This window comes from Bos taurus, chromosome 5, assembly GCF_002263795.3.
Source record: "Bos taurus isolate L1 Dominette 01449 registration number 42190680 breed Hereford chromosome 5, ARS-UCD2.0, whole genome shotgun sequence".
In the NCBI taxonomy this organism is placed as follows: domain Eukaryota; kingdom Metazoa; phylum Chordata; class Mammalia; order Artiodactyla; family Bovidae; genus Bos; species Bos taurus.
This window is the reverse complement of record NC_037332.1, coordinates 74,621,951-74,644,476: the sequence shown is the minus strand read 5'-3', so window position 1 is coordinate 74,644,476 and position 22,526 is coordinate 74,621,951. Positions and strand designations below refer to the sequence as shown.

The 22,526-nt window shown below is 48.4% G+C and overlaps 1 protein-coding gene across 1 annotated transcript; it reads left to right on the top strand.

Moving 5' to 3' along the window:
* Positions 1-4,811: 4,811 nt before the first annotated feature.
* On the top strand, positions 4,812-22,454 carry LOC112446726 (apolipoprotein L3). Its single transcript, XM_059887271.1, has 2 exons — positions 4,812-4,816; positions 20,130-22,454. Exons 1-2 carry the CDS (start codon positions 4,812-4,814, stop codon positions 20,935-20,937), a joined length of 813 nt encoding a protein of 270 aa, XP_059743254.1. The 3' UTR covers positions 20,938-22,454.
* Positions 22,455-22,526: the final 72 nt, after the last annotated feature.

Here is a 22,526-nt window from a genome sequence, read left to right as displayed (position 1 = left end):
CAGATATATTTCTCTCCAAATGGAGGACTTTTACAGGAAGGCTAGTGTCCTGGTATCACACAAGTGTATGTTCCTCGGTTCTTTGTCTCGTCACAACAAAGATTTGGAGCGATGGACGTTAAAGCCCTTGGTGTGTCACGGCTCTTGGGTCTTGGACAAATCATGTTATAGCTCTTAGGCAAATCAGTGTTACAGCTCTATTTTATTTAGAAGATAGCAGGAGAATCTATCCTTGAAGTGTGAGGGCATGCCAACCCAAAGACTCAAAGAGAAGAAAGTGGAGGAGAGCGCAGGGGAGGGGAAGAGAGAGAGAGAGAGAGTGAGAGAGGGAGAGAGAGAGAAAGAGCACACACAAGCAGGAGAGAGAGAGAGAAAGCACTTTGGCTCCTCCTTTTATATGTTTTTTCCTCCCCTGGGCCTGCCCTATGCAAATTGGGCTTAGCCAGGAGTGCTGTTTGTTCTACCTGAAGTCTTCACTCTGGTCCTCGGACCTTCCTTTGTTCTATTTTCGCGGGCTTTTCCCTTCCTTCTCTTTTAGCCACCACCATTTTGGACTCCTTTTCCCAATTCTACCTGGCAACTCAGAAAAGTCTACAAGAGAGAGCCAACCCTTTCCCTTTTTAGTTCCTGAGAAGAGACTCATTGTGGGGAGAGGACTGAGCATGTGCCAGGGTCTGTGCTGGCACCATCCTCACATTTCCTATTTAATTCTCACATCATCTCTAGGAACTGTCAGCTCCACTGTACAGATAAAGAAACTGAGAAGCAAAGATCCCACAGCCTGACAGTCCTGCAGCTGGACTGCTAGTGGACTTTTCTGCTTTGTCCCAAGCAGAAGGGGCTGCAGTTTTCCTGGAACCGTGACCCCTCCTGGAGGCCTGCTTGACCTTCCATCAGGGCTGCTTCATCCCAGGAAATGTCCCTGGGCCATCACGGCCACTTCTTCCCTGCTTTTAGGGGAGGGACATAAGAGTGATGAGTATTATTTATGAGGACCACACACTACTGTTTGGTCTTACAATCACCCATAATAAAAACCATGAATTTAATTTGATTTTGCAGACAAGGAAGAGGGGTTGGGGGGAGTGGAGTCGGGGAAGGGAGAGGCAGGGAATTTCTTCCAGCAACTCAGGGACTTCTATTTGGCAGGAGAATGTCAGCAGTTTATGTCTTGCAAAAGTCCATTTGTCCAAACACCACACACTCACGCTCTGTCCACAGAGTTCAGAGTTCAGGCTGGAACAGACACCCCTGAGCACAGACTCAGAGGGGTCAGGGGGTAAACGTTCAGCTGCCCTGCCCACTAACCTGCACAAGTCCGCCCCTGACCCCACAGGAGCTGCCGGGACTCAAGGATGCCTCCTCCCTGGAGCTTGGGATCCTCTGGGAGTGACCCCTACAGAAGGGGCTGTACAGGGAGGAACAGTGGGAGGCAGGGGTTTTCTTGGATGGAAAATCTGAGCGCAGTTGCCGGGGTCCAGCCCCGGCTGATCCAGGATATTCGAAGGAGAGACGGCGTAGGCGAAGATCAGGAAACAATTGCTTAATTAAACGTTAATTAAGGATATAAAGAGTAATAGAATGAGGAGAGCTCAGTGAGGAAATTCAGTGGAGAAAAGAGGCTGAAATAAGGATAGCTCAGTGAGGAAATTCAGTGTAGAAAAGAGGCTGAATAATTCAGCCAGAAGGTAAGAGAAAGAACGACATGGTGAGACCAAGTTTCCATGAACAAGGCCCGCACTTTATTTTTCAAAGTAGTTTTTATACCTTAAGTTATGCATAGAGGATAATGGGGGAAGGGGTAGAGTCATGCAGCAAGCCAGGCTTTCTTCCTGCAAACTTAGCATATGCAAAAGCTTAGGTGATTTGCATCATCTTCTGGCCCGGAGGCCTGTTAACATTTTAAGAAACTTATTTTTCTCTAAAGGTGATTATTCTAAAGTCAGGCGTCAGCCTCCAAAAAGAATTAGATAAAGTTGCATTCCTACAGAGCAAAGGTGTGGTGGGCTATAACAAGAAAAAGAATTAACTCAAGGGTCCAAGGTTACAAACATTAAAGCTACTACTTACACCAATTATATTAATCAATACACTGCCAGGGACACAGCAGGTAAGGGATATGGAAACTTAGCAGCAAACATTGGCCCAACAAGTGAAAATCCCTTCACCAATACAATTTCTAATCAATCTTTTAACTTCTCAAAAGAATCTATGTTTAGACAGTTTAGAACATCTCATGTCTCTCACAGTTGGGAGGCTCTGAACAATCACATGTGGCTGGAAAAACCTATTCAGGCAGGCTAGAGGATTTCCAAAGGAGTTTGTAGGTTAAACACTGTCACACCCAGGAATTATTAACTGGAGCTGTAAGCTAACTCTTTTTTCAGAGAGAGGTAGTGGGGGACAGCCCCCCGTAAAGTCAGAGGTGTAGGTGAAAGCACAAAGCAGAAAGTAGGCAGACTTTGGTTTTGGGGTAGATTGCTCGAGAATTTCCAGGGAGACTCCTGAGGCTTGATCCCGCCTTTGCGTATGCCAAGCCTCCTTCCTCATGACCTTTGCCAGGGATGGAGCTCGCTCCCCGCACGCAGTCACCCTTCCTGCCTGCTCACTTTAAACCTCAGGCAGAAATCCAGGAAGCAAGGGGCAGGGAAAGCACGTGGACCTCCCTGTGGGACACCTGCCGGCATGAGGGTGCCCAGGCCCCACTTCCTCAGTGCCTTCACCACAGGACAGCTGGGGGTCCTGAGCTGTGGGTGGGCATCCCGGGACTTACCTCCTGGCCAGGTAGCTCCTGCAGCAGGCCTGGAAGCCGATTATGACATCCGTGATCTTCAGGTCCTGCTCCTCCTCAAGGTGGGCCAGTACGCCGGCCCAGAAGAAGACCTTGCTCTCGCTGATGCGGTACAGGTTGCTGTCGAGCTCAAGGGCTTCCATCTAGAGGAGGAGAGCCGGCTGCTAGCCCTCTCCAAGAGGCTACCCCTGCCACCAAGGAACCCTGGAACAAGGCCAAAGTCGAGGGAGGGCCTAGAGCTAGGGTTGGGCCTACTGCTGTAGGCAGCCTCACCTGGTACAGGGAAATGAGACTGGAAGGAAGCAGGGAAGTGGGCAGGTGGGGTTCAGCAGCACAGGGCAGATAACAAGTCAGACTTGTAGGGAAAGAAAATCCTCGGCTCTGAAAGGACCTTACGTGCAAACATCTCTGCCCACATGCATTTCTAACCACGGTGGCAATGGACATGGGGGTTCAGGCGGCATTACTTTAGATAAATAGAGGAATGGAGTTTCTTTAAACAGGCATTTTAAAGTCATGAGTGGCTTCAACATCCTAAGGAGCCAGAGGAGTCAAGCACGCAAGGCCAAGCAGTGCAGGGCCATGTGGAGGATGGTGGGCGAGGACCAGAGCTGGCTTGGGAGCAGCACTGTGTCAGTATAAGTCTCTTGTCACCAGTTGTCATCGACGGGGAGACTGAGTACAGCCTGGCTCATCACATATCCGAGAGTAACCAACTGTGAGACATTCTGTACAAACAGCACAACATGCTGAGAAGGACCAGCTTTAGTCTAAGCTTGGACCTCTGCAGACTCAGGACACTCCTGCTCAGTTAGGGCCAAGCCCCAGGAATAAGCCAACTGGGGAAGGTGCGCCAGCTGGTGTGATGGCAGCTCTGCCACTTACTGGCCATACCTTGCAGATGTTTGGGGTGTCTGGAGGCCTTACTGGTTGTTTCAAGTAGGGATTGCGTTACTGACCTGGGTGGGGAGGAGTCAGGGTTGCTGCTAAACATCCTACAATGCACAGGACAGTCCTGGACAGTAACGACTGATCCGGCCTCCACCCCTCAGGAAGGGCAACGTGGAGGCTGAGAGGCCCTGTCGCAGAGTACTGACAGTGCAGTGCTAGGCTTCCCAAGACTATTTAATTCATGTTCTCTGACACAGTGCTGGTCACCTCCATTTTCCATGTGAGGCAACCAAGACTCAGAGAGGTGAATTCTCTGGCCCCAAATAACACAGAGATAGAGCCCCAATACCAACTCCAGGGCCAGCACCTTTAGCACAAATCTCACTTCCTTACCTGGAAAATGCACCTAATAATAATACACAGCCAGAGCACCTCACAGGACCGCTGCAAGCGTCTAACAAAATGGAACATGTGATGATGAGTAAGTACCTCCCACCTGCCCCCACCTCAGGGTTCAAGGTCCTAGAATCTTCTCTGTCTCCCAAGAAGGTCCAGCCGCACCTTCCTTTGTGTGCGCTCCTCACTTTGCCAGTGAAGTGGATGATGCAGAAATCGGCTTTGTCCTTCAGCTGCTTGGGCTTCTGGAACTTGGGGTGGGTGTCCTGCTCCTGCACCACGTTCTCCTCGAAGCTCTTTCCCGTGGCTTTGGGGAACCAGCACTCCTCATCCAGCAGGGCAAGAATGCCAGGGGGCCTGCATTGAGGGGGACACAGTACCCCACAGATGAGCTTGACCTGCAAACCTACCCATTGTCACCAGAAACTCCAGATTTTGACCAGAATGTGGGCAATTCTTCCCTCACCATGGGAGAAAAAAGAAGCATTACTGAAAGCACTCAATTTAAGAGTTCTAGTTTAAAAAGGAACTTCTGGTATCCAGGCTACAGCCGACACAACTGAACCCAATGATCCACGACAGTGGTTCTCCAATGAGTGCACTGGAAATCATCTGGTGGGGTTGACTGGCTGTGAGGACCCCTGACCTATGTCCAGAGGCTGCCCTCAGTTGGTGCTCCAGGCGCTGGAGTTCCTCTCAGACCCCCTGCCACAAGCTCTATGGCTGCACAACTATGCGGTAAGTGGTGACATTAGAACAAAATCTGGAGGAAGTGCCCCCAGAGCCCCAGAACCTTCTGTGCATGGAGTTTACAAGAGACCGACTCAGACAATGTGGGGACTGGCTGACAGGCCACATGGGTTCTTAAAAAGGCTCATCATAGAAGTGAATCATTCCATGTTAGGATTGTGGACAGTTCCAGCCCCACCCTCACCCTTATCCCACCTCAGGTAATGTTACCAAAAGGTATGTATGGGAGGGTCCCTCTGCTCGCCACTCAAAAGCCAGTAAACAGGCAAGTTGGTGGAAAGGAAAGTTTGCTTTATTTCAGATGCTGGCAACTTCAGGGGAGGGTGGTGGACATCTGTCCTGACTCCCCACATCCCCCGGACAAGCAGCGGGTGAGAGCATTTATAGACAGAGTGGAGGAGGTGGTGGGGTTACATGCAGAAACAGCACAGTCATCTCTAACAGTCATCTTCAATTGGTCATCAGTGGTCTGGCTTGCATCATCTTGGTTGTTTTAGGTACAGTTAACCTTCAGTTCCAAGGTGCACTTGTTCCCGTTTCTTTGTGGTCAATTCTCGGAATTGTGGCAGCTCAAGTCCTGGGTATGGCCTGGTCATCATGTAGTTAACTTCTCCACCTGGTGTTTTAGTATCTGTAAGACAGCTCACAGGATAAGGCTTAGAATATTATCTATAGCCCTTCAGAAAGAACTAAGGGTCCTTGAAAATCCTTAATGACTACATTATCTATCTCCTTATTTTGTTTTCCTTTGTTTCAGCATTTCTCACTTCTCTGATGAAATTTATTCTTTGATTAAGTTTTCCACAGGCAAAAGGTAGCAGAGGATATATTGTGGCGTGGGGGTACGGGGAGTGGGGGGCAAGGACCATAGGGTCCTGTGCCACTTAAGTAACACTTCAAAATGCACCAACTCTTCCTAGGCCATCTAATTAACTAACATTCAGTTCAGTTCAATTCAGCTCAGTCGCTCAGTCGTGTCCGACTTTGTGACCCCATGGACTGCAGCACGCCAGGCTCCCCTGTCCATCACCAGCTCCTGGAGTCCACCCAAACTCATGTCCATTGAGTCAGTGATGCCATCCAAACATCTCATCCTATGTCATCCTCTTGTCCTCCTGCCCTCAATCTTTTCCAGCATCAGGGTCTTTTCAAATGAGTCAGCTCTTCGCATCAGGTGGCCAAAGTATAGAGTTCCAGCTTCAGCATCAGTCCTTCCAATGAACACCCAGGACTTACCTCCTTGAGGATGGACTGGTTGGATCTCCTTGCAGTCCTACGGACTCTCAAGAGTCTTCTCCAACACCACAGTTCAAAAGCATCAATTCTTCTGTGCTCAGCTTTCTTTACAGTCCAACTCTCACATCCATACACGACCACTGGAAAAACCATAGCCTTGACCAGACGGACCTTTGTTGGCAAAGTAACGTCTCTGCTTTTGAATATGCTTTCTAGGTTGGCCATAACTTTCCTTCATTGCCTTTCTTTGGAATTGGAATGAAAACTGACCTTTTCCAGTCCTGTGGCCACTGCTGAGTTTTCCAAATTTGCTGGCATATTGAGTGCAGCACCATCTTTTATGATTTGAAATAGCTCAACTGGAATTCTATCACCTCCACTAGCTTTCTTGGTAGTGATGCTTCCTAAGGCCCACCTGACTTCACATTCCAGGATGTCTGGCTCTAGGTGAGTGATCACACCATCTTGATTATCTGGGTTGTACTTTTTGGTACAGTTTTTCTGTGTATTCTTGCCACCTCTTCTTAATATCTTCTGCTTCTGTTAGGTCCATACCATTTCTGTCCTTTATTGAGCTCATCTTTGCATGAAATGTCCCCTTGGTATCTCTAATTTTCTTGAAGAGATCTCTAGTCTTTCCCATTTTATTATTTTCCTCTATTCCTTTGCATGGATCACTGAGGAAGGCTTTCTTATCTCTCCTTGCTATTCTTTGGAACTCTATGTTCAAATAGGTATATCTTTCCTTTTTCCTTTGCTTTGTGCTTCTCTTCTTTTCACAGCTATTTGTAAGGCCTCCTCAGACAGTCGTTGTGCTCTTTTGCATTTCTTTTTCTTGGGGATAGTCTTGATCCCTGCCTCCTGTACAATGTCACAAACCTCAGTCCATAGTTCATCAGGCACTCTATCAGATATAGTCCCTTGATTTATTTCTCACTTCCACTGTATAATCATAAGGGATTTGATTTAGGTCATACTTGAATGGTCTAGTGGTTTTCCCTACTTTCTTCAATTTAAGTCTGAATTAGGCAATAAGGAGTTCGTGGTCAGAGGCACAGTCAGCTCCCGGTCTTGTTTTTGCCGAGTGTATAGAGCTTCCCCACCTTTTGCTGCAAGGAATACAATCAATCTGATTTCGGTGTTGGCCATCTGGTGATGTCCATGTGTAGAATCTTCTCTTGTGTTGTTGAAAGAGGGTGTTTGCTGTGACCGGTGCGTTCTCTTGGCAGAACTCTGTTAGCCTTTGCCCTGCTTCATTCTGTACTCCAAGGCCAAATTTGACTGCTACTCCAGGTGTTTCTTGACTTCTTACTTTTGCATTCCAGTCCCCTATCATGAAAAGGGCATCTTTTTGGGGTGTTAGTTCTAAAAGGTCTTGGAACACAAAGTGATGTTGCTGTCAGGGTTTTCTGACCTGTAGCAAAGGAAGTCTGGCTTGGTTCTTATCTCTAGGGAATGAACTTTGATCCCATCTCTTCACAACAAGTTTTTTAAATTAGCATTAATTGAGCACCTACTCTGTGTCAGCCATCATGTGAAGCACTTTGCATGCATGATCTCAGTTTTCTCCACAATAAAATTGAACAGATGAAGAAACTAAGGCCAAAAGTAGTTCAGTAACTTGTCCAAGGTCACGTAATCTACCCCTTCCAAATGGGTTTCAACTTTTCTCAACCTGAGGCTGTTCACTACCAGCAAATGACATGGAGGAAACATTCCTGATGGGATCTTGAGAAGGAATAACCTCGATCCCAACCTTAGGATCCTGCCTGGAGGAGGTGTGTCTGCCAGGAGAAAGCTAGCCTGGGGAGATCTTCCCAAGAGGATCTGGATAAAATTTCTGGCACAATGTGTGGTTTGCCTGGACAATTTGGCCTCAGCCACAAAACTCTCCCAGGCATTGTCTTCAGTGAGCAGGAACTGCAGTTCTTCCCTGTTTACTCTCTCTGCGAAATGATCACTGACGACGTCAGTAAAGTTTTTGCTCTCTACACAGAAAAAAAGGAAAAAAGATTGCAAGAAATTATGGTGGGACATAAACAGTATTGAGTTTAAAGTAGCTCAGCAATAAAGAATCTGCCTGCAATTCAGGAGACACATGAGACGCGGGTTCCATCCCTGGGTAAGGAGTACCCCTGGAGGAGGAACTGGCAGCCCACTGCAGTGTTCTTGACTGGAGAATCCCATGGAGAGAGGAGCCTGGCAGGCTACAGTCCACGAGGTTGCAAAGTTTGGACACGACTGAGTGACTGAGCAAACAAGAACTCACATAAAGTGGCTCAAGTTCACCTTCCTGAGCAAAAGTCATCTGGGGTACTGTTAATGGATTCACCTGGGCTTACAGGTAGACCGTTCCCCTGCCCCTAATTCATAAGTTGAAATCCTGAGGCATCCTTCCCCCTGCAATGACTGTATTAGGAGATAGGGCCTTTAAGGCAGTAATTAGGTAAAAAGAGACCATAAGCGCAGAGACCTAATCCAATAAGATTGGTGCCCTTATTAGAAGAGACATCAGATTTCTTTCTCTCTCTCTCTACCCCCTCAGCAGGAAGGCTTCTAAATTTTTCCCTTTTTCCTGCATCACTTAGGGAGAAAGGAAACTAGAACTTGCCTGGAGGGAATCCACAGAATTAACTCTGTATTGATTGATGTGGAGGGTGGGGGGGCGGTGGGTGGGGGAAACAATGGAGCTTCTGGGTGTCTGCAGGGGTGCTTGAGATCTATGGGACCAGTATCTGCCTGAGGCAGTCACACCTGGTAAGCAGGTGTTTATATATGGGAGCACTGGGCAAAAGCCCTAACACAGCATGGGAGAGGGGCGATGCTGGAGAAAGAGGTTTCCACCTGAAACTAACACATTCCAGGCAGAGGGGACAGCAGCACACTGGGCAGGACCTACTGTGTGGCAGGCACTGGCCCAGGACATGGACACACATGATATTTCACCCCCATGAACACATAGGGAAACGTTATTTCCATTTTACAGGTGAAGTCAGTTAAGGAGCTCCAGGTCACATAGGTGGGATGCGGCAAAGGCCAGGGGTTTAGTTCAGGGTCCGCTGACCCTCGCAGAGCAGCTGGGTGGACAGCAGAGCAAGAGCTGGAGGAAGCAGCCTCTGTGGTGATGCCCCAGGGCCTGTGAGCAGGAGGAGGCTGAGACCAAGGGAGAGGTCAGGAGAAGTTCTGGGATGCTGGGAGGCCACCTCCCCTGCCCCTCCTGGCCTTGGGGACTCCCCCTGCTGTCCCCCTCCCTGTCCTGCCTGCACTTCTGAGTCAGTTGCTAATGACAGTGGGAGAGGAAGTGAGCACCTTAACTGATGCTCTCTTGAGAGAACCAACCCTATTTCCTTTTAGGTTCCCCAGAAAAGAGTCATCATGGGCAGAGGAAAGAGGGTTGGCCCTCTCTTGTAGATTTTCCTGAGTTACTAAGACTCTGGACTTCCTATAAAGTCCTCCAAAACAGACCTATTGTCAAGTGGAAATAAGTTGAGGTAGAAAAGAGCAGTGTGCTCTCAGCCCTTCCTGTGAACTCTGCATCCATCCAAATGGCCTTGATCACCCAGCCTGGGCCGCTGGGACCAAAGTCACTGGTGTCATTGTTGCCTTCACGGACAAGACTACAGGGACCTAGACATCACCAACTCAATGGACATGAGTTTGAGCAAGCTCCAGGAGTTGGTGCTGGACAGGGAAGCCTGGCGTGCTGCAATCCATGGGACTGCAAAGAGTGGGACACACGACTGAGTGACTGAACTGAACTCAACTGAGACTATAAAGGTTGTAGGTAACATGCTCAGAATGGCTAAGTGGTGGTCTTAGGGCCCTCTCCCAGGTACCATGGGAACAGAGCAGGGGACTTCCTGGGGATTTCTTGGGCAAAGTGTTGCCAGGATTGGGCTTTGAAAGATTAGCATAACTTTGCCATGTGGTAGGAGCAGGTGTTTCTGGAAGAAGGATCTGAGGGAGGAAGCACCTGGAACCCACATGAGTGTGCTCCTCAGCAGCAGGAGTATGACCAGTATGCAGTGAGCAGCTGGTATCTTCTCGGACTGTGCCAAGTGCTGGCTTGTGAGGTTGGAAGGATTGGGTGGAGGGGCTAGGAAGAAGGCCATGGAGTAGACGGAGCACTATTGTCAAGGGCCCTCACAGTCTATTGGTGGCGGATCCTCCTTCACAGAGCCCAAGGCACAATGTACTCAGCCATGAAGGACTCCACAGGACAGGACTGGGTTTGTTCATCTAAGGGAGTCAACAGGGAAGATGGGATTAGCTCAGGGTGGGGCCCGGTGGGCAGGTTGTGGGTTTATCTGAGCAACCCAGATGTAAGGGCGTTCACTTTCCCTTTTGCTTCTCCAGGTATATCTGGGCCCAGAGAGTGTGTGTGGTTTATTGCACAGCTGGTGGCTGCATCTGCAGAGCTGAGAACAACTGGATCTTGTTCACACTCGGCCAGAGGAAGACTCCTGGGTGAGCAGGGGAGTAGGACCCCGCCCATCTCCCCATCCTCAGGACAACTGCCTGAGAAAAGGATGATTGTCACTAGTTGACAGAAGGAAACAGAAGCTCAGAGAGTTGAGGTCATGGCCAGAGGGGCAAGTTAAGCAGGGGCAGAGCCTGGATGTGGGGGCAGGTGTGTCTGAGGGCTTCCTCCCACCCCTGAGGCCCCTAAATGGTGTAGAGGGAGGGCGACACTTGCTCAGGTGGGCTCAGCTCAGGAAGTGGACTCCTGAGATGTGAGCGGTGACCCCAGAAGGAAGGTGGGTGTTGGGGTGCTCAGCCCTTTGGGAAATCTGGAGGAAGCAGATGGGGTAGAGGACAGGAGAATCAAAGCCTCTATTCCTATGGTCTGGCCACCTTGAGGCTGACCCCAGAGTGCTGTGCTGAGGTTGATGGGGGAAAGGGTTCCTTTTGAGATACAAGGATTCCAGGTTCATCAGCAGGCATCTCTGAGTGCCTGCTCAGTGCCAGGTCCTAGAGGGAAACTGAGGCCTGAGAGGGGAGGGGCAGGAGACCAAGTGGGGAAATGCAGGGCATTGCCTTCCTGTGTTCTCTGGGCCCTCAGCTCAGGGCTGCCCATGATGGTTGATCATGTGTGGGAAAGATGGTCCAGATGGAGGAAGTGAGAAGGGCTTACTATGCAATGTCTGCATTATGATCCTGGTTTTGCAATATTAAGATACAAAGTCAAACTGTAGACATGTTAGTGTAACAGGAGGGGTGTAGGGTTAGATCTATGTGTTTAGACAGGCAGAGAGAAACTTAGGAACTTTGGGGTTATTAAAATCATATTCCTGGGACTTCCTTGGTGGTCCAGTGGTTAAGACTACCAGCTTCCACTGAAGGGGTTGTGGGTTCAGTCCCTGGTTGGGGAATTAAGATCCCACATAGTGGGCAGTGCAGCTAAAAAAAGAAAAACAGAGTTTACAATTTGATCAGTTAAAATAAAATCACATTCCCTACTTACATACCAGTGTCAGAAGGCCTGGACTTGGCCTCTACCCTGCCCATGGAGAGCTATGTGACCCTGGACAAGCCACCTCCCCAGGGAGTGTTTGTTCAGTTCTCTTACCCATTTTTAAAAGCTGGTTTCAGTCTGCTCATATGGGTTTGTAGCTCCTCTGTGTGTTGGGGACATTCACCTTTATCCTCTCTAAGTATTGCAGACATTGTCTCCAGATCTCTTGCATTTTGATTTGGTTTATGGTGTCCTTAGCAATTTCTAATTTTTAAGAGATCCAATGGTTTCTGGGATTTGTGTCTTGGTGAGACAGTTTTCCTCAAGTTAGCAGTATTTTTCCAGTATGTTTTGCATAATGTTTTTGTTTCTTCCAGTACGTTTGTAGGTTTTTTTTCATTCTGGTTTACCTTTAGGTCCCTTTAGGTTTCACTAATTGATTAGAGCTTTTTGTTTCTTCTTCTTCCTCCTTTTCTTCTGCCTTCTACCTTCTCCCTCTTTCCTTTTTTCTCCTCCTCCTCTCCTGCTCTCCCAGACTCCCTACCTTCCTTCCTGCATGTCTGCTGCTTTATCTCCTTAAAGCAGGATTTACTTAACAGGTACCTACTGCAATCAAAAAGGAATACACTGCTTTTTTCTGCCTTTAAAGGAGCCTCCAGTGCAGTAAGGCATTATTCAGATTTTAGCAGGAGCCCATGTCTTTCCACAATTCTCTCTTCCTCTTTCTCTTGGTGTAAAAATATCATGGCTGGAGTAAGGAAACATGAGGAAGTACAGGTGTGTCCTGCCACCTGAAAGTACAGTACAGCTTTCCTACAAAAGCTTTCCTAAACCAAGATGGCCTAGTGTGAAGAAGATATAGGTCTCACTTCACAGTTTACTGGCAGAGGGTGATCTTTTGGAAAGCAAGGGACGTCCATAAATGGAAACACTCAGAAATCTGACTGCTCTGTCAGAAAGAGCTTCTATCAAGACAGATAAGGAAAACAAATGGAATTACCCAACTGCAGGTAAAAGAGGTGTGGTGCTGTGTCTTCAAGAAGTTGGTGGTTTCATGTCCCACTAATGGGTTCCACATCTTGTATTTTAGCCATGCTGTGTCTGGGTGGGGGGAGGGAGCCCTGGAGGCCCTGGAGCAGGAGGAGCAACAGAGAAGAGACAGGGCACCTGCCCAGTGCTGGGAGCTGCAGAAACTCCACACAAACAGACCCGCAACCAGGAAAGTGCAAGGTTCCAGAGGGGCCTGGAGAGGAACCGGGGGAGACAGCAGGGGGAGGAGGCTTTGGAGTGGGAACTCTAATTACAGGTAACATTTCACCTGGTGAGGCAGGTGGGGAAAGGCCTTGCAGGGGGAGGGGCACCCTGAGAGAAGGCCTGGAGGCTGGGGGGGTGGGGATCAGAAACCAGGGAGCTGGGAGTCCTCCAGGTCCCTCGACCAGGCCCGTGGAGTCAGGAGGGTGAGGAAGACAAGAGTAGGAGCTTCAGGCGGGCCTGGCGATGGGCTAAGGACTCTGCACTTGATCCTGCCCTAACCCCTCCTTCCCTGCCCAAGGTGGATAACTTGCAGCCACATGGAGCGAGATGTTTGGTGAGAACCTCTGCCCACATGGAGGGGAAGCCTCTGCATCTGGCCATATAGTTAGGTGGGGAGTCTTTTCAGGGTTCTCCTTGCTCCCACTGATAGGATTTTCGGGCAGTGACCAATGAGAGGCTAACAGAGGAGGATGCCCTGGATACTAATCCAGCAGTGGAAGCACTGTCCAGCATCCACACCCAGCTGAGGCCCCAGACAAGGGTCAAGACCAGGACAAGAATGGCAGGGAAGGATGGAAGGATGAGGTGGACGGTCCAAATGCATTTTCAAGTGTTTGGCATCATCCAGGATCAGCCCTTCCTGCCCAAGCTCTCCTCCTCTCTCTGCCTTGGCTCTTGGTCCTTGTGTTTCCCAATTTCAATTGGCTGCCCTGGCTCCTGGGGTCCTACAGCTTCGAGGCAGAGAAGGAGGCAGGGGACCAGCCAGCTCTCCTCTCCCATGTGCCTGGAGACGGGCCTGTCTGTGTAAATTCTCTCCCATCCACACAGTCAGTGCCCACAGCCTCCATCACCAGGCATACTCCCTGGTAATCAAGCTGATGGTTACTATTCTTGAGGGGAACCCTGGGCATTGCAGAGGGAAGGTGATAGAAAGATTCTAGGATCAGGGCTCAGGTTAGGGGGTTTGGGGGAAACTCTAAGGAAGTTGGGCCACTCTAGACTGGATGCTGTAGAGAATGGCAGGGGCAGTTTTACCAATGATTGTCTCAGTAACTCTATCTACTGAGAGGGGAGACCAGAGCAAGGATAAAGGTGCAATTGGTAAATAAAAAGCAGTCATGATTTTCAGCCAAGGCAGGGAGTGTGAAGACTTTGGGTTCCTGTCACCACCACCCCTGCTTTTTAATTCTTATTATTGTTAGCAGCAAAGTGAAAATAAGCCGGGTATGGAATCTTGAGCCCAGAAAGTGGGTGGGATCCAGTTCTCCATGAAGAAGGTTTCTGACCTTGGGCAAATCACAGAACATCTATGCTTCAGCTTCCTTAGCTGTAAATGGGGATACAGTGGTACACACCTCCTGGTTATCAGAACAATATGGATTATAATTTATAAAGTCTTAGAGTAACTACCAGTGCAGAGCAAAATCAGAAATACAAGCCACTCTCAGGAGTAGCTGTTACTGTAACTATAAGGACCTTTACTATCATTTCAGTCAGGTCTCAGCAAGAATACTTAAATAAGTATTCTTTTGCCTTCTTAAAATACTGCCTTAGTATAATTAACACGCTTATTTTCTCATCTCCCAACACAAGATAGTCACAACCGGAACCAAAAGAAGTTCTCTATATAAAGATCTGCTATTTAAAAAAATAACAGCGAACTGGCAAGACAAAGGATGGACACCATCGCATATGAGATGTGTGAATGGAAATTTGTACAGTTTCTTTGCATAACAAAGTAGCTTAAGTGTGAAAAAATGTTAGGTGTTGATACCCTTGGATCCAGTCATTCTACTTCTAGAAATGGCTTAATGAAAGAATCTTAAATGGAGGCAAAGTCTTATGCAAGAAGAGTGTTCTTTGCACTATTACTTACATAAAGAATTAAAAACAGCCTGAAGTCCAACAATCAGGAGTGGACAGCAAAGATGACACCATTCGGGTCCTCAGCTGACCAAGGCAGGGCTGCAGGAATTGGAGTGGGGCTGGTGGGAGTCTAGAAAAAAGGTTTGTGGGATAAAGGCTATTGCAGAAGCGAGGAAGATGTGGGCTGTGGGAGCTACAGCAGCGGGAATGTTATCAAGGCAGAGACTCAAGCACAGGGTGCATGACATCATTTGCAATAAAGAGAGTCATTTTCCAATTAACATGCATCCACAAAGAGACATTTTTGTACATTAAAGCAAGTAGAGCATAGTCATCACACCTGGAATTTGGATCAGAAAGACTTGGGTTCAAGGCTGGGCTCCAGCAGAAATGTGAAAACTTGGACTGACCTAAGTTTACGTGAGTTTCAGGAGCCTGCACGTCATAGACAGTGGATCAATATCACCTATAACCAATTATTAACACAAGCATTCCCAACCTCATGTAATTTCCAGAGGATTCCCTTCCTATCTGTTCTTCTGTCTCTGGTTTTATTGTTCCTATAACTTCGCAGATGGCTGTCTCCTGTCTGATTATACTCTCTTGTACCCCAACAGGAGAGCAGAACTCTGACTGGGGAGGACGAGTAACTTTCCTTAACAAGTGATCTGCAGAGCCCAGGGGACAGAGAACCATGCTGAGTTAAATCCATGGTGGCACTGATGGCTGTCCCAGGGGAAACCACCCAGGACCTCACCCCTCGCTGCCCCCTCAGGCACTGCTCACCCGCGATCAAGCCCACAATCTGTTTTCTCTTCCCCAAGGGTGAAACGACACCTCCTTCCAGCCTGACACAGACGGGTTAGCTGAAGGGAGATTTCTGAGACCCTGCTGATGCCACCATGAGCTCAGAAGATCCCAGGGACTGCTCAGGTAGTCAGCCACCTCGTCTCTGGCAGATTCCTACTTGTGACCCAGAATTGAGGGTGGTGTCTCCAGGCCAAAATAACCTGCCGAGCAACCAAGAACCAAGAAAGGCGTGTATTAGCATCCCTCAGAGAGGCAATGGGGAGTCCTCTAACACTTGGCGGTCTGTCCCCACAGCCTCTTTCCTGGTCCTCTCCTCAGGGAGCCACAGATAAGATGCTAACTTCCTCCCCCTGCCTCCTGACCCCCAGCTAATGACTCAGAAATGCGGCAGGGCAGCCCATGGAGGGGTGTGGGCACAGCAGAGAAGGCAGGACAGGGAGAGGAGGTCCCCTGGAGCATCTCCTGCCCTCTCCCTTGGTCTAAGCCTCCTTCTGCTCCCAGAACCTGGGGTGTCAACACAGAGGCTCTTTCTTCCATCTCTTGCCCTGCTGCCCACCCAGCTGCTCCGTGAGGGTCAGTGGACTCTAATCTGAACCCCAATCTGGCCTTTGCTGGCTCCCACACCTTCTGAGATCTGGAGCACCTTACCTGACCTAACCTGTAAAATGAGAATATTTCCCTATGTTGTGATGAGGACTGAATATAATGTGTGTCTGTGGCCTGGGCCGGGGCCTGCCACATAGTAGGTCCTGCCTAGTGCTGTGCTGTCCCCTCTACCTGGAATGTGTTATTCCAAGTAGAAACCTCTCCCCTTCTCTAGAATCCCCTCTCTCCTGTGCTGTGCTAGGGCACCTGCCCAGTGCTCCCATATATAAACACCTGATTACCAGGTGGCTGCCTCAGGCCGGTACTAGTTCTCTTGTTCTCAAACACCCATGCAGACAACCAGGTGCTCAGTTATTTCCTCCACCCACACCACCCTAATCAGTCACCACACAGATCTAGTGCTGTGGGTTCACTCCATGTGAGCCCTGTTTGTTTCTCCCTTAGTGAGGCATGAGAAAAAGAAAACCTAAGAGCACTTAATTTCAGGGAAGAGAGAGAGAGAGGAAGAGATCTGACATCTCTTCATTTAATATGGACACTGATATTACTGAATTAAGGCCGCACACTTAAGGCCTCATTTCACCTAATTACTGCCTTAAAGCCCCCTATCTTCTAATACAGTCATTGCAGAGTGGGTGGGTCTGGGCGTTAACTTATGAATTGGGGCTGGTGCACACAGTCAACAGCATGCCAGATGAACGCTGCTCAGAAAGGTGAACTTTAGCCACTTATCAGACCAGATCAGATCAGTCCCTCAGTCGTGTCCAACTCTTTGCGACCCCATGAATCGCAGCACGCCAGGCCTCCCTGTCCATCACCAACTCCTGGAGTTCACTCAGACTCACATCCATTGAGTCAGTGATGCCATCCAGCCATCTCATCCTCTGTCATCCCCTTCTCCTCTTGCCCTCAATCCCTCCCAGCATCAGAGTCTTTTCCAATGCGTCAACTCTTCCCATGAGGTGGCCAAAGTACTGGAGTTTCAGCTTTAGCATCATTTCTTCCAAAGAAATCCCAGGGCTGATCTCCTTCAGAATGGACTGGTTGGATCTCCTTGCAGTCCAAGGGACTCTCAAGAGTCTTCTCCAACACCACAGTTTAAAAGCATCAATTCTTCGGCGCTCAGCCTTCTTCACAGTCCAACTCTCACATCCATACATGACCACAGGAAAAACCATAGCCTTGACTAGACGATACTTTGTGGGCAAAGTAATGTCTCTGCTTTTAAATATGCTATCTAGGTTGGTCATAACTTTCCTTCCAAGAACTAAGTGTCTTTTAATTTCATGGCTGCAGTCACCATCTGCAGTGATTTTGGAGCCCAGAAAAATAAAGTCTGACACTGTTTCCACTGTTTCCCCATCTATTTCCCATGAAGTGCATCACACCATAGTTTATTCTAATCTTCAATTTTTATTTTTCTGTCTAGAGAGCCAAAGCTTTTTTGAGGATGTCCTTGAGTATTTCCAGGGGAGTGTGAGATGGGAACAACTGCAATTCCTGCTCACTGAAGACAAACCCTGGGAGAATTTTGTGACCGAGGCTGACTTGTCCAGGTAACCATGCAGGTACCCCAGGAATGTCACCTACATGCCCCCAGGAAGATTATCCCAGGCTAGTTTCCTCCAGGCAGATCCTATGGTTGAGGGCGAGGATGTTTCTCCTCAAGATCCTATGTGGAATGTTTCCTCTGTGTTATTTGTTAGCATTAAATGACATTGGGTTGAGAGGAGACGAAACCTGCAAGGAAGGGCAGGTTATATGACCTTGGACAAGTTACTTAACTACTCTCTGCTTCATCCTCTGTTCAGTTTTATTGTGAGGACACTGAGATCATGCACACAAGTGCTTTTCATGATTGCTGACACAGAGTAGGTGCTCAGTCAATGTTAATTTTAAAATAAGCTTGTTGGGAAGACTCAGGGACCTTCTTCCTGGAGATGATAAACAAGAAGGACATCCTTTAGGTCAAGTCAGAAAATTCTGACCCGAACATCATTTTGTGTTCCTGGGGATTCCGATCAGAACTCTTTCATTCCCCATTTTAGGAATTATACAAACACTGCAGGTTCCTGCTGGCCAATAAGGCAGAGAGGCTGGAGGGGAACTGGTTGGACCTGGTGGGATCCTGAATCTAGCCCTGCCCAACTCTGGGCCTGTGGGTTTAAGACTTTGAGTCTCAGATTTGTTATGTGTTATGTCTCCAGTGGGAATACCAATTTAAACTGATGGACTGTAGTGATGGCCTCAGAGTGAACTGCAGAGTCAGAGGTGGGGAACCAAGTGCAATCATCTCATCGAAAGGCCCAGGGAGGCCTGGATCAGGGTCAGACCTAAGGGTCAGGGTGGAGCAGAGGGTCCAGGTTGGAGGACTAGTAGGCAGGCTTGGGCAGCAGGCCAGGATTAGAGTGAGGAAAGTGGGCCCTGAGGACACAGAACTGAACGGCCTGTGACTCTAACAGAGGTCCTGGGAGTGGGAGAGAGGATATTTCTTCCCTTCCTGATGGGATCCCCTCAAGATGGGCTAGAGGGCCCTGGGTGACCATGTCCTCCACACCCTGCTTGGGACCTGGCTTCTCCCTCCATCTGGGACCCTCTTCTAGTCTACGTGGAGCCGCCCTAACAGTGGGAAGGCCATGTGGCTCAGAGAGCCCTCCAGGGTCATAGTAAGTGGCTGCGATTGTGTGTCATTTGAGCGATTCTGAGGAGCCTCACGCATCCCCACCAAAGATGAAAACACTTCCTCCACCAGCTGTGCAAGTGCCAGTCTCTTCAGACTTAGCCATTCAGATGGGCATTTCCTCAAGTCTCCTGAATCTTTAGAGGTTTCATAATGTTTCACACTGCCTTGGGGTGCAGGCACATGAAGCTGTCACAAATTAACATGTGACCCCTGAGAGGTCAGCGGTGCTGGGTCCTGGGTCAGGAGTCAGTGAGGTGGGCTGGAGGGGCCACGGGGAACAGAGCTCACAGCAAATCTCCTGCTTCCCAGTCAATATGTGCAGTGGACAGACCCAGTGTCTTTCTGCTGAGAAGGCCAAGGGTATCAGGCTTGGGTGAGAGCAGATGCCAGGCAAAATGATCGTTAAGGGTTCTAGCTGAGTTTTGATTAAAAAATAAATAAATAAAATTCTAGATGCACAGTTAGCCAATCTGAAAAGTGTGAGGGCACAGTCCCAGGACTGTCCTTAATTTCCCATCAAGGGCAAATTTGGGGGATCCCACAACCACCCTCAGATTCTAGAACTCCATAGAAGGATGCACAGACTCATTAAAGCTTCAGGATCCCAGTTATGGTTTATTACAGGGAAGGATGCAGTTTCCCATCAGCCACAGGGCAGAGTCTGGGCAGGTTTCACACATGAAGCATACATTGTCCCCAGGATGCATTACTGTCCTGGATCCAGTGTGGCAGGACACATGGAGCACTGCCCGCCAGGGTGCTCACCCTATTTAACAACAAATTACCCTGACCTGTCATCTCCAGCCCCTCCCAGAGCTCAGACTATTGCCCTAGAGCCCAGCTCCTCCAGAGGTCAGAACTGATACCACGTGACCCAGAGGCCCGCCACATGTCAACTTGTCAGACTCTCCAGTGGCCAAAGTCCCAGGCAGATGAGGACATTCTTATGAGCCAGAATATTCTTGGGGCCTAGGGACCACATCCTAGCAGCCACGAGCAAAGAACAAGTAAACTCCTCACTATACACTAAGGTCCTTGAATGAAGGGTTTTCTGCTCTAATCCCAATTCTCTTTGTTTATCAGTGAAGTTCCCATTTTACACACAGTCTGGAAGTGATGGTATTGGTCTGCTTTGAGGTGTCTTTATCAAATATCTCTCTTAAGTTATAGGTATCTGAAGATGGCCTTTGCTTATTTATTCCATGTTTGAATAAGTACATGGAGCACTAACAATATACAAATGAGTGTTTAAGGTTGGAAAAAATTTTACATTAGTAAAATTCTTGTGATTTACAATAAAATCTCTGCGGTTTATGCAGGATAGAGTTTGTTGAGCCTGTTTCTTAGACAAGCAAAGTGTCTTTCTAAGGCCTTAATGTTCATTGTTACAGGGAAGAGGCAGATGTACTCTATGAATGTCTGATCAAGCTGCAAACAGACTTGGCCGGGGAGGACCAAGACAGGCTCCAAAAATACCAGCAGGAAAAGGAGAGGTTTTTGAAGGAGTTTCCTCAGGTAAAAGAAGAGCTGAAGGAGAGCATAAGAAAGCTCCATGAGCTTGCAGACAATGTTGACAAGGTGCACAGCGACTGCACCATCTCCAATGTGGTAGCTTCCTCCACCGGCATTGCGTCTGGCACCCTGAGCATCCTTGGGCTGGTTCTGGCACCCTTTACAGCAGGCCTCAGTCTGGGACTCTCAGCCGCTGGAATAGGGCTGGGAGCAGCAGCTGCTGTAACAGGTTTGTCCACCATGGTGGTGGAAAATGTACACATGTCATCAGCAGAATCCCAGGCCAGTCTCCTTGACATAGCCAAAATAATTTCCTATGTATATGATCTCTACCAAGTTAAAGTCTTTGGGAGCCATATTCGTGCCATCAGGGTGGCCAGAGGCAACCCTCAGTTAGTAGCCACTGCTCAGCGCTACATAACCACTGGGCGAATCTCTCTCCGAAGTGCCCGGCAGGTGAGAAGACATTTCAGAGGCACTGCTCTGGCAATGACTAGAGCAGCCCGTGTCAGGAGAGGAGTCCTGTCAGGTTTATTCATGGGGCTGGACGTGTACTCCCTGGTGAAAGACGCACAGGACGTGCAGGAGGGGGCAAAGACAGCATTGGCTGAGAACATGAGGCAGAAAGCCCGGGAGCTGGAGAAGAAGTTGGAGGAGCTCACCTGGATCTATGAGAGTCTGCAGTAGGGCCCGACTGGGCCACCCCTAGAGCAGTGCAGGGACCAGGGACATGTGCAGGGTCAAGGGGAGAAAGCACTTATTTTGGACTGAAGAAGACACTGAGGGCAGAATAAGGGAGAGACAGGGAGACTAGCAATGAGAAGCCAGGAATAGGGGAGCTTTGAAAATGGGAGAAAGCCAAAGTAATCCAGCACAAGTAGCAGAGCTCCTCTATCGCCCTCCCCAGGGTCTGATATTCCAGCAAGTAGGGTTTCCCCTGGTGAGGGTCTCTAACCCTACTTCTCCAGCATCAACTCACCTTTGAGCTCAGTGGGTAGTGAGTTGCTTGTTCCCATGTTTTATTAAAGTATAGTGGATTTACAATATTGTATTAGCTTCAGGTGTGTAGCAAAGTGTTTCAATTATATGTGTATCTGTGTTCATATTTATCCCTTTTAAATTTTTTGTAAGTTCTTCAGTTCAGTTCAGTCGCTCAGTCATGTCTGACTCTTTGAGACTGCAGGAACCACAGCATGCCAGGCCTCTCTGTCCATCACCAACTTCCAGAATTTACTCAAACTCATATCCATTGAGTCGGTGATGCCGTCCAACCAACTCATCCTCTGTCGTCCCCTTCTCCTCCTGCCTTCAATCTTTCCCAGCATCTGGGTCTTTTCAAATGAGTCAGCTCTTCACATCAGGTGGCCAAGGTATTGGAGTTTCACTTTCAGCATCAGTCCTTCCAATGAATATTCAGGACTGATCTCCTTTAGGATGGATTGCTTGGATCTCCTTGCAGTCCTACAGACTCTCAAGAGTCTTCTACAACACCACAGTTCAAAAGCATCAATTTTTCAATGCCCAGCCTTTCTTATGGTCCAACTGTCACATTCGTACATGACCACTGGAAAAACCAGAGTCTTGACTAGACGGACCTTTGTGGACAAAGTAATGTCTCTGCTTTTTAATATGCTGTCTAGGTTGGTCACAACTTTCCTTCCAAGGAGCTAGGGTCTTTAATTTCATGACTACAATCACCATCTGCAGTGATTTTGGAGCCCAGAAAAATAAAGTCAACCGCAGTTTCCACTGTGTTCCCATCTATTTGCCATGAAGTGATGGGACCGGATGCCATGATCTTAGTTTTCTGAATGTTGAGCTTTAAGCCAACTTTTTCACTCTCCTTTTTCACTTTCATCAAGAGGCTCTTTAGTTCTTCTTCACTTTCTGCCATAAGGTTGGTGTCATCTGCATATATGAGGTTATGGATATTTTCCCAGCAATCTTGATTCCAGCTTATGCTTCTTCCAGCCCAGGGTTTCTCATGATGTACTCTGCATAGAAGTTAAATAAGCAGGGTAACAATATACAGCCTTTGTATATTTGTATATCCCAAAAAGTACTGCTTTCCGGATTTGGAACCAGTCTGTTGTTTCATGTCCAGTTCTAACTGTTTCTTCCTGACCTGCATACAGATTTCTCAGGAGGCACGTCAGGTGTTCTGGTATTCCCATCTCTTGAAGAATTTTCCACAGTTTGTGATGATCCACACAGTCAAAATCTTTGGCATAGTCAATAAAGCAGAAGTAGATGTTTTTCTGGAACTCTCTTGCTTT